Source organism: Oryzias melastigma, linkage group LG16, assembly GCF_002922805.2.
Source record: "Oryzias melastigma strain HK-1 linkage group LG16, ASM292280v2, whole genome shotgun sequence".
NCBI classification, from domain to species: domain Eukaryota; kingdom Metazoa; phylum Chordata; class Actinopteri; order Beloniformes; family Adrianichthyidae; genus Oryzias; species Oryzias melastigma.
In genome coordinates, this window is record NC_050527.1 from 18,889,846 (window position 1) to 18,904,136 (window position 14,291).

The window sequence follows — 14,291 nt, forward strand, 5'->3', positions numbered from 1 at the left end:
CCTTCGCCCTTCAGTAGCCGGGTTAGGCTCCGGCACCCCCGTGACCCCGAAAGGGAAGAAGCGGTCAAGAAAATGGATGGATGGATATATATAGCATTACCTGAGATAATGCTAGTGTGAACGCTGTGAGCTGAATTTGGCCGCTGAAGCTGATAGCCAAAATCACTAAAGCTAAAGTATTAGTTAAATGCCAAATTAGCCTAAAAAACTTAAATAAAACCTAAATTATCCAAAACAGCTAGCCTGTAGCTGAAATATTAGCTAAATCCCAAAGTAGCCTAAAAACTTTCAAAAAAGCCTAAATTACCTAAACAGCTGGCATGTAGGTAAAATATTAGCTAAACTCCAAAAAAGCCTAAAAAACTTTTAAAAAAGCCTTAATTAGCCAACACAGCTAGCATGTAGCTGAAATATTAGCTAAAATCCATAATAGCCTAAAAAACAGAAAAAAGCCTAAATTCGCCGGTCTATTACTCAGCCCAGCTCTCTCATTCAAAGACAGAGAGATGATGTTCCTCCTATTTAGAAAAGATTCTGTGCTTCAATGACAGGACAGGACAGAAAGGTTCTGATGCGCTCTGCAGGTCCGTCCCAGCAGCTTTTAATGATCTGGTGCCTCCGTAGATCTCTGTGGTACAAACAGCAGCTGCTACGATGAGTTCTGCACTTGTTCTTGTAAGGAGGCGACGTTGTTAGAAGCTTTAATCTCTACGACTCATCTTTGCTTCAGCACAAAGGAAGCTTCAAGCTTCAGAGGCCTTTCTGTTCAGCTTAAAGTGCATCAGAAGATGTTTCACCTTTTTCTTGAGAGCCTCCAGAGACTCAAACTCTATGCGGGCCAGTTTGACCCGAATGTGTTTGGGGACATCAGGGATGAGGAAGGCCAGGATGAATTTGAACCCCAGCAGAAGATGCTGCAAAGACAGAAACACAATGATCAGGAGTCAGAGGAGAGCCTCAAGAATCTCAGTGAAGGTGTTAAATCAATGTCGGGTCTTCACCACTACAGCAGTCATGCAGGTCTTCTGTTGGCTGCTCCTCTGTTTCACTGAACAAAATCCTCCAGAGAGTAAAATGTCTTCTTGTGACGTTTGTCGTTAAGAACTTAGACCATGTACCTCTGAGGGTTTCTATTCTTTAATGAACTAAAGCAGGGGAGTCCAAATAAATCGCACAACAGGCCAAAATCCAAAACACACCTTAGGTCTCGGACCAAACAGGATAAACATTTATTCAACACTCTACAACTATGTTTTTAAAACTTTAAAGCAGTATTTTTTAACATAATTATGAACTAGATATATAGCATTACCTGCAATGTGTGAACGCTGTAAGCTGAATTTGTCCGCTGAAGATGCTCGTGCTGATAGCTGAAGATGCTGAAATTATTAGCTAAAAATGCTGAAGCTGATAGCCAGCTAAAGTATTAGCTAAATGCCAAATTAGCCTTAAAAAAACTTAGCTAAAACAGCTAACATGTAGCTGAAAAATATAGCCAAACTCCAAAATAGCCTAAACATTTTTTGTAAATACTGAAATAGTGCAAAAAGCTAGCAGAATGCAAATTTTTTTAACTTTAAAACTGTAACTTTTTAACATAATTATGAATAATAAAAAGGCAGGAATATTATTCCAGAATAAATCAACTTAAACCTTAAATAACTTTCAATATTTTTTTATTTTACTCCCCATAAAAAATATGTTTTGTCAAAATAATACAAGTTAGAAATAAACGTTAGATAACATTAAGTCGTTATTAACAATGAAATGATCTGGAGGGCCGGATAGAATTACCCGGAGGGCCGGACCCGGCCCCCGGGCCTTGACTTTGACATGTGCGCTAATGTGCATGTGCATGTCTTATTTAGCAACATGTAGTGAACAATCAACACAATTACATCTAGTAAACTTTAACATTCATGCTGATTACACATCAAGAAGACTGTGATGGACCAAATACAGTACCAACCTATCTATTTGTGTGTCAGCCTGCATGTGTGTGTTCATATGTGTGTGTTCATATGTGTGTGTTCATATGTGTGTGTTCGTAGGTGTGTGTTCGTAGGTGTGTGTTCATATGTGTGTGTTCGTATGTGTGTGTTCATATGTGTGTGTTCGTATGTGTGTGTTCATATGTGTGTGTTCATATGTGTGTGTTCATAGGGGTGTGTTCGTATGTGTGTGTTCATATGTGTGTGTTCTTGTGTGTGTGTTCTAGCTGTCCGTGCATGCGTGTGCTTGTACGTGGGGGTTACCTCAGCAGTCACGGTCCACAGTATGAGCTGCGTGGCTGACTCAGGGAAGTACACTTTGACTTGTGGGGACATTCCGATCAGTGCACAGTTGGTGACAACAGCAATCACACTGATGGTCTCAAAGGCGAGCTGAGCATGGACACACAAGAGCAGAATCAGTCAGAAACTTCAGACAAGAACCACATTTCTCTGGACTCAACCCTCCTCCAAATAGATAACTTCTAAAAAAAAGTCATGAATCTTCCTAAACCGAGTTCTATTTCTTTTAGAATAAGTATTTGCATGTAAATACAACAACAATAAGCTTTGTATTGACTTTATGATGACATGAAGTAATAGAAATACTGTCAACCTCTGGTTGTTCAGCCAGACCAGCATCCATTTAGGTTTTAAGACAATTTCAATGAATTATTGATTATTGGGGCTGCAAGCGAGTGTTTGGTGACCAGGCCTCCTCCTGTGAGACTTGGATGGGTTCGGATCATGTTCACATTGGGCCAGTACCTGACCATGAGGCGATGTGGGATAGCGATCAAGCGCTGGTGACTGACTGAGCATTGTGACATGAAGTCATCTCGTGATGATGGATGGACCGTGAGTTTGGGTGGGAGTGATGGGAGTTTGTAGATTAGTAGATTTAAAGAAGCCACTTGATCTCGTTCCCTGCAGTGTTCTGAGAGAGGTATTCAGGTAATTCGGGGTCCACCCCCCTTCCAAACTTTTGTCAGAGTTCTTCAAACTAAAACCTCTTCCTCCTGCCTCAGGCCAAACTTCAGCCCCCAGAAGCTTCAAGTGAAATTTTCACTTCATCAGTAACGACTGAGGAAACTGGGAATCTGACCAAAAATGGATTAGTTAGGGCTGGGGATTGATTTGAATTTCTATAAACGATTCAATTCGATTCACAAAAGCCTAGATTGATTCAATTCAGATTTTTTTATTGTTCTTTTGATTTTTCATTTTAATTCAATTTGAGTTTACACATTTATACACATTTGTTCAGAAAAACATTATTAATCTACTATATGTTGTGAATACATTTATATTAATCTGATCCAGTTCACATACTGTAAATGTATCAGTGAAATAATGAGATTGTTAATATCATCCAGTGTTACATGGATTCTCTAAAGGAGAAGTTCTAATTAAAATGTTAAGATCATTAATATTGTAAACAATATTTCTGCTTCTCCTGGAGGACGTTTCAGTTTGGACACTAGGTGGTGATCACACTGTAGCATTACATCTTTTTCCAGAAGAAGAAGAAAGTGAGAGCAAAAAACAATGTTTTAGATCAGAAATTGTTACTTTAGAAAATAATTCCTTTAAAAAGAGTTTAGAAAATTCATATGAGTTTCTAAAGATGTTCATTTAGTCAGGAATGTATGTTTAGTCGACAGAGCGTTAGCATTAGCTGTCCTATGGGAAATCCCATTAAACGTTAGCATCAAGCTAGCAGACTTTAGCTTTATGTGCTAAATCAATTTATATTTTTATGAATCAATTATTGATCTGTTAAGTTTAAATCGATTAATGAATTTTATCAACCCAGCCCTAGAATTAGTTCAATTTCCAGTTAAATTAGGATATGACGGCTTAACAGGAATGGTTGAAATGTTCACTGACAGACACTGTTTTTGGAAAATCTTAAATATTGAAATTTGTGATTAAAAAAAAAAGAATAAATAAGTACTGCCCCCCAAAAAAACAAGTAAACAGCAGCTTTTAAAGTCCTCCGATCATCATTTGATTCAGTGTAAAAATGTTCCCTGTGGTCTTTTAGTCATGATTATCCCATTTTAGCAGAAACCCCAAAAAACTTTTCCAGGACATAGTTTCTGCAGAGCAGCAGGAGTTGATTAGAATTAATCTCTGAGAAAATAGCGAGTAACATTGGATCTATCCAGCTGTACAGTTTTGATCCAGAATCAAGTATTTTCTACATAAATAAGCTCTTTTTCAAGCTGCATTTTTCTTCTGCTTCTGATCCACAACAACTTGAATGTAAAAATTCTCTGAAATGCAAATTTAATCTTAATTTCTTTCGTCATTCTTCCATCACCAGAAAAATACCACTAGAACATGTTAAAAATCCCATTTTATTGGAGTGGGTCTTTAAGCAAATCAGAGGAGATCTTGTTCCTCTTGCTGGTTTGTTTTGTGAAATTCCTATCCAGATTGAAGCTCCTGCTGTTTTTTTTATTTTATTTTATTTAAAGCCAACATGCAGTGACTTTGGAATTGCAATCTTAATTTAACTTCACCTGCCAGACTCCTATGTTTCCAGCGGGGTCGGCGAAAGGCCGTTTGAACAGTTTACACATCTTGAAGGCGTCAGAATAGACCTCGGTGATGTTGTTCAGCACCACCAGCACAGCAGCCAGAGGGAATATGCAGGAGAACAGGCTGACGTATCCAAACAAGAGGAAAAGCTCCAAATAGTCATCAAATGTCCCCTACAAGGAAGGAGGTGCACACACGTGTCAGTTTTTGTAACGAATCCTTTGATTTTATGAAGAGACTTGGACCTACCAAGTATGTGCTCATATCAGCCTCCAGTCGGACCTGCTCTGCTAGTGGAAGCTCTTTCTCCTCGATGGCTCTTCGCTTTAGAACTTTGCGAATCATTTTTTTGTTGCGTCGTCTCTGAAGCCAATAAGGCAAGAAGGCCTCCATGAGCTGGTTGAGAATCTGACTGGTGATTAGCAAGGTGGCCAGACTCTAGGATGGATAAGAAACACCATCTTACAACAGAAATACAACGACTGTTTACAGAGTCCCCCTGTGACAATGGTTTAAAAAATAAAACATTCTCAGCAGTGTTTTAAATATGATTATGAAGTTTTTAACCAAATCCCACAACCTCAATGTCTTAAAAAGAAATTTGTCATGTTAATCTGAAGTCTATGTTTCTAAAATCTCTTCTGAAGGGGGAGCCGTATGGTTCTGATCCAGATGTCAGCTGGACGAGGAAGTGAAGATCTTCATGGACAGAACTTCCTCCAAAATCCTGATTCTTTCTCCTTCCAGTTCACCAAAGACTCTTTTAGCTAATTCTCCAATGTTTATTGACTGTGATCAATACATTCAATCATTGGTTTCTCAGAGTTCTTGATAAAATAATCAAAGCTAACATCAAAATGCTCTTTCATTGATTTACAATCCTTTCCAACTGCGGTCAAATGAGCCGCCGTTCACATTTCCGTGGTCACATCAAGAAGCTCCGTGGAGTCTGGTGGAGATTTTCCAGCGTTCTCAGTCCTGCTACCGTAAGTATTGGATGAAACTCACACCAAAAATCCAGTGATGCTGATTTGACCACAGAAATGTGAACGGCGGCTCATTTGACTGCAGTCAATGTGAAGATACCATCTTCTCTTCTCCAGAACCTGAACTAGACACTAGGAACAGATGAGGGTTTAGTGCATGTGCAGCAGAGCTGTTGATGAAAGAAGATCATTCATTCAGACAGAGTCTGTCCAAGACAGTTTGATTGATTTAAAAGGAGAAATACTCAGAAATGTAAAAACTAAATGATTTCTTGTTAGAAACTCTAAAAACAGGATTTTCATCAGAGGGAGTTTAACTGATCTGTAAAAGCTTTTATCAATGTGTATCTCTGTCATTTCAAGGCTTGTTTGACTAAAAACAGATTAGCCATCTGCTCCCGAAACATCTCTGATAGGACATGAGATGAAGACACAGCAGTGCAGCTACAGCAAACCACAAATTCCAAAACTTTCCTTTACAGCACATGTCAAAGTCCAGGTAATTCTATCCAACCATCCAGATCATTTTATTTTATTGTTATTAATGACCCGATGTTATCTTGTGCTTATTTCTAACTTGTATAATTTTGAAAAAATATATTTTTATGGAGAGTAAAATATTAAAAGTTATTTAAGGTTTAAGTTGATTTATTCTGGAATAATATTCCTGTCTTTTTATTATTCATAATTATGGTAAAAAGTTACGATTTTAAAGTTTTAAAATTGGCATTCTGATAGCTTAGGACAATTTCGAGTTTAGCTAATATTTCAGCTACATGCTAGCTGTTCTGGCTAAACTAATCTTTTTCCCTTAGTTTTTTAGGCTAATTTAGCTCAATATTTTAGCTGGCTATCAGCTTCGGTGATTTCAGCTTCAGCGTTTTCACTTTTAGCTATCAGCTTCAGTGATTTCAGCTTCAGTGTTTTTAGCTATCAATTTCAGCATCTTCAGCTTTCAGCACTAGTATCTTCAGCAGCCAAATTCAGCTTACAGCATTCACACTAGCATTATCACAGGTAATGCTATATATCTAGTTCATAATTATGTTAAAAAGTTACAGTTTTGAAGTTTTAAAAATGTAGTTTTAGAATGTTTAATAAATGCTTATCTAGTTCGGCCCGTGACCTAAGGTGTGTTTTGGATTTTGGCCCCTTGAGTGATTGAGTTCGATACCCCTGGTTTACAGTAAACGTTCTCACATTCTTACAAGATAATATTAATCAATGACAAGAAAGACACAAAACCTCTGCAACTGTGAGACTAAAGAAAAGACACGTTAGAAAAACTGCAGTTTTCTCCAGAGGATAACACAGGCAGATAGAGGAGTCCAGAGTCGACATCGTACTGGCTAACAGGACGGTCTCTGTCTTCAACAGACGGTCACAATGCAGCATCAGAACGACTAGAGCACACCACAACCAAAACTACACATTAACAAATGCCAAACACCAAACAAACCAATTTTCAATAAGAGAAGCAGAACAAGAAGAAGCAAGCGGATCAATGTCAAGGTGTTGAAGGACCATGAACATGGGGACCTACCTGTCTGAGCAGCAGCATGTCCTGCATGACAAAGGCGATGTAGAACAGTGAGGCGAAACAGTTGAAGAAGTTAAACTGAAACAAAGCAAACATGTCAGGAAAACGATGCATGGAGACGGAGTCAGAGATCCAGAGAAGGAACTCCGTCTACTCACAACCAATACTTTAAGGACCAAATGATTCTGGTATGAAGATTCCCGTCTGTGGTTTTCTGAACGGAAACAGAAAAACAAAGAGCTGAGCCCATCACTGACCCAGAGTCTAGAGCAAATCTGCTGCAGTTGGAGACAGAAGTGCATTCAGGAGGTTCAGAGCAGACATGAGGCCTCACCCCACTCAGTGAGGAACTCAGCAGCATATCTGTACGCCAGGTTCATGGCCTCGATCACCACCGCGTACACGACACTGGGGATGTACGTGAGCACCTCCGTCCACAGGGTGGGCCCCTCGTCGTGGACTGAGAGCACCCACCCCTCCAGCTGGAAGTAGATCATCATGACGTACAGAGACAGGTAGAGGCAGAGCAGCACGAAGGGCAGAGACACCAGGTAGATCCGCAGCTGGCGGCTGACGCTGGGAAAGACGGGCTCCTCGCGGCCCGTGACGGGGTTCAACCCCAGGACGCCGTGAAAGCCGGGCCGCGGTTCTTCAAAGGCTTTCTTCCTGCTCAGGGTGCCCCAGTGGTAGGCTAAGGCGGCGCTGTACCTCTTCCAAACCTGAGGGAGAGAGGGTTTGATCTGTCACTTCCTCACGCTCAGACCTGTTTGCAGGTTCACATTACCAGCTGATTGTGGAGCAAATACAGAAGCAGTCATCAAAGACCGAGAAGAGAACTACCAGCTACCACGGAGAGACTGATTGACAAGGTCTCCAGCCAATCAGGAGCTCGCTAGCATGCTACACGTCCACCGAAGGCTGGCCCCCATACCAAGCCAACTCACTGAATGCTCACTCAAGCCAATGTGAGCAAACACTAGATTGGATTGATGGATGTGGATTGTTACTGATGAGGCGATCAGATTCAGTTCATCAATCAAACCACAATTCTTACTTTTTAATTGAATGTTTGTTGCTATGTTTATGTCTTTTTACTAGATTTATGAAAATCTGAATTATTTGTAATAAATCACCATCATTTATACACTTATTTAGAAAAGGAGATCAGAATCAATAAACTGATAAAACACTAATATATTAGAACATAAAAAGAAATTGTGTTTTTTATTTCAAACAAGTTGTTTTTTGTCTACCTTCTGGTTAGGTTCAGCAGTAACATAAACAACAAACAAATCATTGTTGTTTTGGATCATTTAACTACAAAACCTGAAACTGTTCTCCACAGTTTTCTATCCTCAAAGTTCTTCAATATTTTACAATATTAAATATATCTTCAATATTAATAATTCTAAGCATCATATATGTTTGCAGAACCCGTATGAAAAAAGTTGCTTTTTCTGCAGCAGAATCAGCTGATTCACGTTGATCACATCTGCTCTTCATCTGTGCAGAGCTGCATATCAGCTCGAGGCTGTTTCTCTGCTTCAGAATCTGATGGAGTTTCGTTAATTGCATCTACTGTTGAAGATTTACCATAAGCAAAAGAATGTAAACACTGGAGCTGAAGCTCTGGTGTTTAGGCTGATTCATTTTTTCAGAAGTTATCTCAGTGAGGGGAGCTTCAGTCTCAGTTTTTGAATGGGAAAAAAGCTGTCCCTAGTCTTACTTTGAAAAACCGGAAGCTTCCCTGACACGAAGACTTGGTTACATCCGGTGACGGGAATGCTGCTCATTCGACTTTTAGTTCATAAACCTAAAATCCAACATTATTCTGCATTTCAGAGCAAAAATACAAGATAATATTTCACTACACTCAACAATATTTATAAAGATTGCAAATCAGCGATCTTGGACATGGTAAATATTTGTACTTGAACTTTAGGGAGCAGATCTCGAGATTCCATTACAGCCCCAGCAAACACAGGTGAGGCCACCACAGAACCCGCGGACAAATCTAATCGGGGCCCACATTTACTGCCCACTTTTAAACCATATGGCCCTCTTGGCCTTGCTGGCTGGGATATGATAGCACAAGGCCTAAGCTAGAAATGCTTCTGATGAACCAGTGAAGGTAACTTCTGGTTTGATCACCACTGAAACTCATACAGAAGAGCAGACGTTTCTGAGAACTCATCGTCTTCATCTCAAATGATCCTTCCAACACAAACTGACGTTTTTAGGAACAGAGACCAGAAAAAAGTCCCAATCTCAGCTCTTACTGAAATGATTATAACACAAACTGAAGTATAATGATCTAGTTTTAGTCTAAACTAGCCAGGAAGGCTGGCCTGAAACCTCTGGCCTTTGATTATGTTGGGTCTTCCAGTGTATACTATACCATACTATACTATACTGTACTACACTGACAAAACTCAACTCCCTTTACAATTTTAGGAAGTTGTTCCCGATGTGTGGCTCTCTGTTGAAAGAAAAAGTAAACTCTGAAGCCAAAGGGACAGAATGATATTGATATCAAGCCTTAGGCCTGAGACAGTCACAGAGACCAGCTTGATGTTTGTCTTTGGCTTGAATGAGGTTCAAGGATTCAAGCATTTCTGTTGTCAAACCAGTGGACAAATAAATGTCACTGACACAAGATTGGAAAAAAAAAGTGGCGACCCAACCAGGGTTTGAACCAACGACCTTTGCGATAAAAGCCGAGAGCCCTAACCACAGAGACACTGTGTGGAGATCATTTCCACTACATGTTGGTGCTTTCGTTGGTTACAGAAGGGATCATGGAGTTGCTGGAGCTTATCCCATTACTGTTGGGTGAAGGTGGGGTTCATCCTGAACAGATCACCAGTCTGCATCCGTAGGGATAATCCAGAGTAACCAGTTAACCTGGGAAGTACGATTTTGGATTGGAGAAAACCAGAGAAAAGCCTCACATGAACAAGGAGAACACTGGAAATCAATAAAAACAATGTTTGGACGTCAAATTATTTATATCAAAATTAAAGACAAGATGTTGTCAAAATATAGGATGGAAGAACAAAAAATATGATTTAAACAATTGTGAAATGGTATTTGTGGACAACAGTTTTTATGATTTATAGGTGAAAAGAGGAAAAATAAAAAGTTACTGTCATATTGTATTGTTTTTTTTTTTTTTGATTTATAAATATGAATTATTTGAGTTACTGGAAAAAAAAGGAAAGGGATAGGACTAAACTAGCATTTGGTCCTGCCCATCCCCCTTCAAAGGTGTTTTTACTGAATTCGGTTTGGGACTTTTTTTCTCTAAAAGGTGATTGCATTGATTATTCTGTTTTTATAAGCCTTTTTATGATGTTTTACATGCTTGAAACAATTCAAATCTCTATTTGTGATCATGTTTAAATCAATTATTCTTGTGTATTTAAAAGTGACAAAAAGTACAGATCTGCATTCTTTCAAATATGAGCAACTTATTAATAAATTACTATTAATATATGTAAAAGGATAAAAAGTCGCCCTGTGACAGACTGGAGACCTGTCCAGGGTGAACCCCGCCTTCGCCCATCAGCAGCCGGGATAGGCTCCGGCACCCCCGCGACCCCGAAAGGGACAAGGCGGTCAAGTAGATGAATGAATGAAAAATAAAAAGGTCTATCAGTAACCAACAGTCACAGATTTGACTAAAATCTGTTTACTAAACCTGAAAAGTTCAGACAGAAGAAACCATCATTTGAGATTCAGAAGCACAGACGTTCAAAGGGTGAAAGATCGGCAGACGTGATTTAAGAGGAATAGGAAATCTTCTTCACATAGCTGTATCTGTTCGGTAAAAACTTTACATTTTGATGAATATTGAATCATTTTATCTTTATTTCTGTTTGCTTCACTTCTTGAGACCCTGAGGACACTTTCACCTTTTTTATAACATAATAACATAAGGCTAAACAATTGTACCATTCCAAGGAGGTTAAAAAGTATCAATTTCATGATTTTGAGTGGAAACAGTTAAAAGTGTTCTTTTCCCTTTTTATTAACTATAAAGTGAGTCTGTCAGCTTTGATCGTAGGCGTGGGCTTTTATCAGGAGAACAGTCCAGGATTGTCCACGTTTTTACTGTATTTTGGTGTTGGGGTGGATATCAGACTGACCCAGCAGCAACCCAAGACCCTGCTGCAGGAACAATGAGAACTGTGCCGTGAGGTGCAGCGTGGGTGAGGAATGTGGCGGCTCCATACCTCCAGCAGAACTGTGCACCACACCAGGTTGAAAACAGCAAGCAAGACATATTTGTCGTAGTCCTCCCAGTCAAACAGGTAGTACGGCACGCCCAGGACGGCCATGGGGAGCAGCGCGATGGTGAAGTACTCCAGAAAACCAAAGTACAGCGCCTGCCCCTCCCCGAAGTAATCCCTGATAGCATCTGGAGGAGGAGCGTGGAGAGAGCATGACAAAAGCAGCCAGAAAAAGGCTTCACTCTGCAGAAGAGACGCCACTCACCCAGAGGCTGGAGGGACAGTCGGACCCTTTGATACCAGGAGAAGGAAAGTCTCTTTAGCTCTTCTTTGTCATGAAGGGGAAACATCTGCACCAGGATTCCTTTGGACTGCAGTCTGCGAACTCAAGTTAAAACACACTATCATCAGCTTGAAGCACTAGAGTAGACTTTGTTATAAAATCACATCCCATTTCGCGATGTTGAGATTGCGTCAGTAAATGCAAATTCAAGCAAAGCCGAGATTTGTTCCTCACCCTTTACGTTCTCATCAAAACTTTACAGCAACTTTGACCGCTCTACCGTGACAACATTCATGGTGACGACGCAGCGTCACGACTGTTTCCCTTCTGACCCCTTCCTGGGAGCCGTGCTCTTTTTTCTGAACTGTGTTTTCTGTGAGCTGCGTGTGAACGGTCATTTGGGCTGAGTGCACGCGCAGCAGGGGGTGGGGTGCGCTGAGCGGGTGTGGAGCGGTCCGTCACATGGAGAACATGAACCGAGTATGAAGGGATTTGTGATCACTTCAGTATTCTGTAGAATTGATTATTTGTATTGAATCCTTTCTGTCAGCAGGAAAACAGACAGTTTGATGTGAGGGGGAAAAAGAAAACATACTTGACCTTAAAATAAATTTAATTTATTGTGTTGAGAAAAAAACTATATTGTGACTTTAAAACTGTGAATCAAATTGTGCTCGTTTCCAAATGGACCTGATGCTGTAAAAAGGATTTTCGTCTTCTTATGCTGCTGAGTTTCAGTCTAGTTTTGTGTTGGTGATGCTGCTTCTGAGTATTTTTGTGTCATGTTGGTGAAGTGGACGTTAGAGGTCAGTCTGTCAGGTACGGGACCGTTGTCAGAAACAGGAGATTTTGAGGGAGAAGTGAGAATCCTTGGTGGGACTGTCCCGGTCCGTCTCCCTTCAGCTCCATGCTGCAGCTGCTGTCTGACAGGCTTTTTTCATGAGCTCGGGTTTAGAGCAGGGGTGTCCTACATCCTACATGTTTTCCAATGAAGCTTCTTCTTGGCTAAACACAGCTGATCCAGGTAATCAGGAGCAGATAAAGCAGGATTTATGGAATACCAGCAAGAAGCCGGTCCTTGAGGACTGGAGTTTGACACCCTTGGCTTAGGTCACATGTCAAAGTCAAGGCCCGGGGGCCGGATCTGGCCCGCCAGATCATTTTATTTTATTGTTATTAATGGCCCGATGTTATCATGTTCTCATTTCTAACTTGTATAATTTTGACAAAATGTATTTTTTATAGAGAGTATTGAAAGTTATTTAAGGTTTAAGTTGATTTATTCTGGAGTAATATTCCTGCCTTTTATTATTCATAATTATGTTAAAAAGTTATGGTTTTAAAAATGTGTATTCTGGTAGATTTTTGCACTATTTTGGCATTTACTAAGATTACTTGGGCTATTTTGGAGTTTAGCTAATATTTCAGCTACATGCTAGCTGTTTTGGCTAATTTAGGCAAGTTTTCAGTTTTTAGGGTATTTTGGAGTTTAGGTATTTTTTCAGCTACATGTTTTTTAGGCTAATTTGGAGCTTAGCTAATATTTTAGTTGGCTATCAGCTTCAGTGATTTCAGCTTCAGCGTTTTTAACTATCAATTTCAGCATCTTTAGCGGCCAAATTCATCTTACAGCATTCACACTAGCATTATTGCAGGTAGTGCTATATATCTAGTTCATAACTATGTTAAAAAATTTCGGTTTTATAGTTTTAAAATCATAGTTTTAGAGTGTTCAATGCTTATCTAGTTCGGCCCGTGACCTAAGGTGTCTTTTGGATTTTGGCCCCCTCTGTGATTGAGTTTGACACCCTTGGCTTAGAGAAATCATGCAAGAGATCCCTGCAGCTTATTGCCCACCAGGGGGCATTTCCTGTAGCCTTCTCTGGAGGTAAACATGGGTAGCAGACTTACTGATGGATTTGCCCGGGTATAGCTTGGCTTGGCTGAACCCCGGAACATGAGTTTCCTCTTTGGCTCGCAGAGCTTCCAGCTGGTGTTTGATGATGTACTGACACTCGGCCATGCTGAGGAAGCCATCTCCAGAACCTGAAAGCACAGAGCAGGTCTCAGCTCTGCTGGGAACACACAGCCGCTGGAGCGTTCACAGCACATGCAGGAGAGCTGCTCAGAGTCGATTTCTGTCATTCAGAAATGTGTCAAAAACCTCTGACTTCATGAGCAGTCAAAACCAGATGAGTCCGGAGTCTCCTCAGCTACATCCACAGAGTGATCCCCAACCCCCAGGAAGTGGTCAGTGGTCAATGTACAGTTTTTCTGCTTTATTTATTATCTGATTCTGAAACTACCAGAGTCTCTCCTCCACATCCACCAATGACTCTCTCAGTCACATGTCTCTGAAACATGTTACCTTCTTAAAGACCCACTCCACTGAAAATGGTGTTTCTTGTGTCTTTGACATGTTCTGGTGGCATTTTTCTACTGATGGAGGACATATATGAAGAATTTCAATTATTGTATGTAATTATGAGTATTTCTTTATTCAAATCATCTTGAATCTGGAGCAGATGAAACAATGCAGTTGGAGAGAACCATTAGCCACATAGAAAATATGCTGGACAGGCCAGAAGCTGTCAGCTCCATTCTGATATATCCACTTCCAGACAAACAGATCCATGACGTCTTGAATCTAAACTGTACGGCTGGATAGCTACAATATTTATCACCATGTTTTAGTGTGCTGAGGTCACCGAG

General features: G+C 40.2%; 1 protein-coding gene across 3 annotated transcripts in view; it reads right to left on the bottom strand.

The window, feature by feature from the left end:
• Positions 1-14,291, bottom strand: part of ano10a (anoctamin 10a) — a 17,762-nt gene that overhangs the window by 1,185 nt on the left and 2,286 nt on the right. Inside the window, exons 4-14 of one of the 3 annotated variants that reach the window (XR_002920209.2) lie at positions 13,491-13,625; positions 11,562-11,681; positions 11,300-11,484; positions 7,399-7,783; positions 7,223-7,278; positions 7,068-7,142; positions 4,788-4,976; positions 4,520-4,711; positions 2,256-2,384; positions 1,002-1,145; positions 798-914 (exon numbers count right to left, since the gene is read on the bottom strand). Coding sequence is in view for 1 of the 3 variants with exons in the window: in XM_024281191.2 (XP_024136959.1) it covers positions 798-914; positions 2,256-2,384; positions 4,520-4,711; positions 4,788-4,976; positions 7,068-7,142; positions 7,223-7,278; positions 7,399-7,783; positions 11,300-11,484; positions 11,562-11,681; positions 13,491-13,625 (1,583 nt within the window). In the remaining 2 variants the exon portion in view is untranslated. The remainder of the gene's footprint in view (positions 1-797; positions 915-1,001; positions 1,146-2,255; positions 2,385-4,519; positions 4,712-4,787; positions 4,977-7,067; positions 7,143-7,222; positions 7,279-7,398; positions 7,784-11,299; positions 11,485-11,561; positions 11,682-13,490; positions 13,626-14,291) is intronic. The other 2 variants (XR_002920211.2, XM_024281191.2) reach the window with 2 other exon arrangements.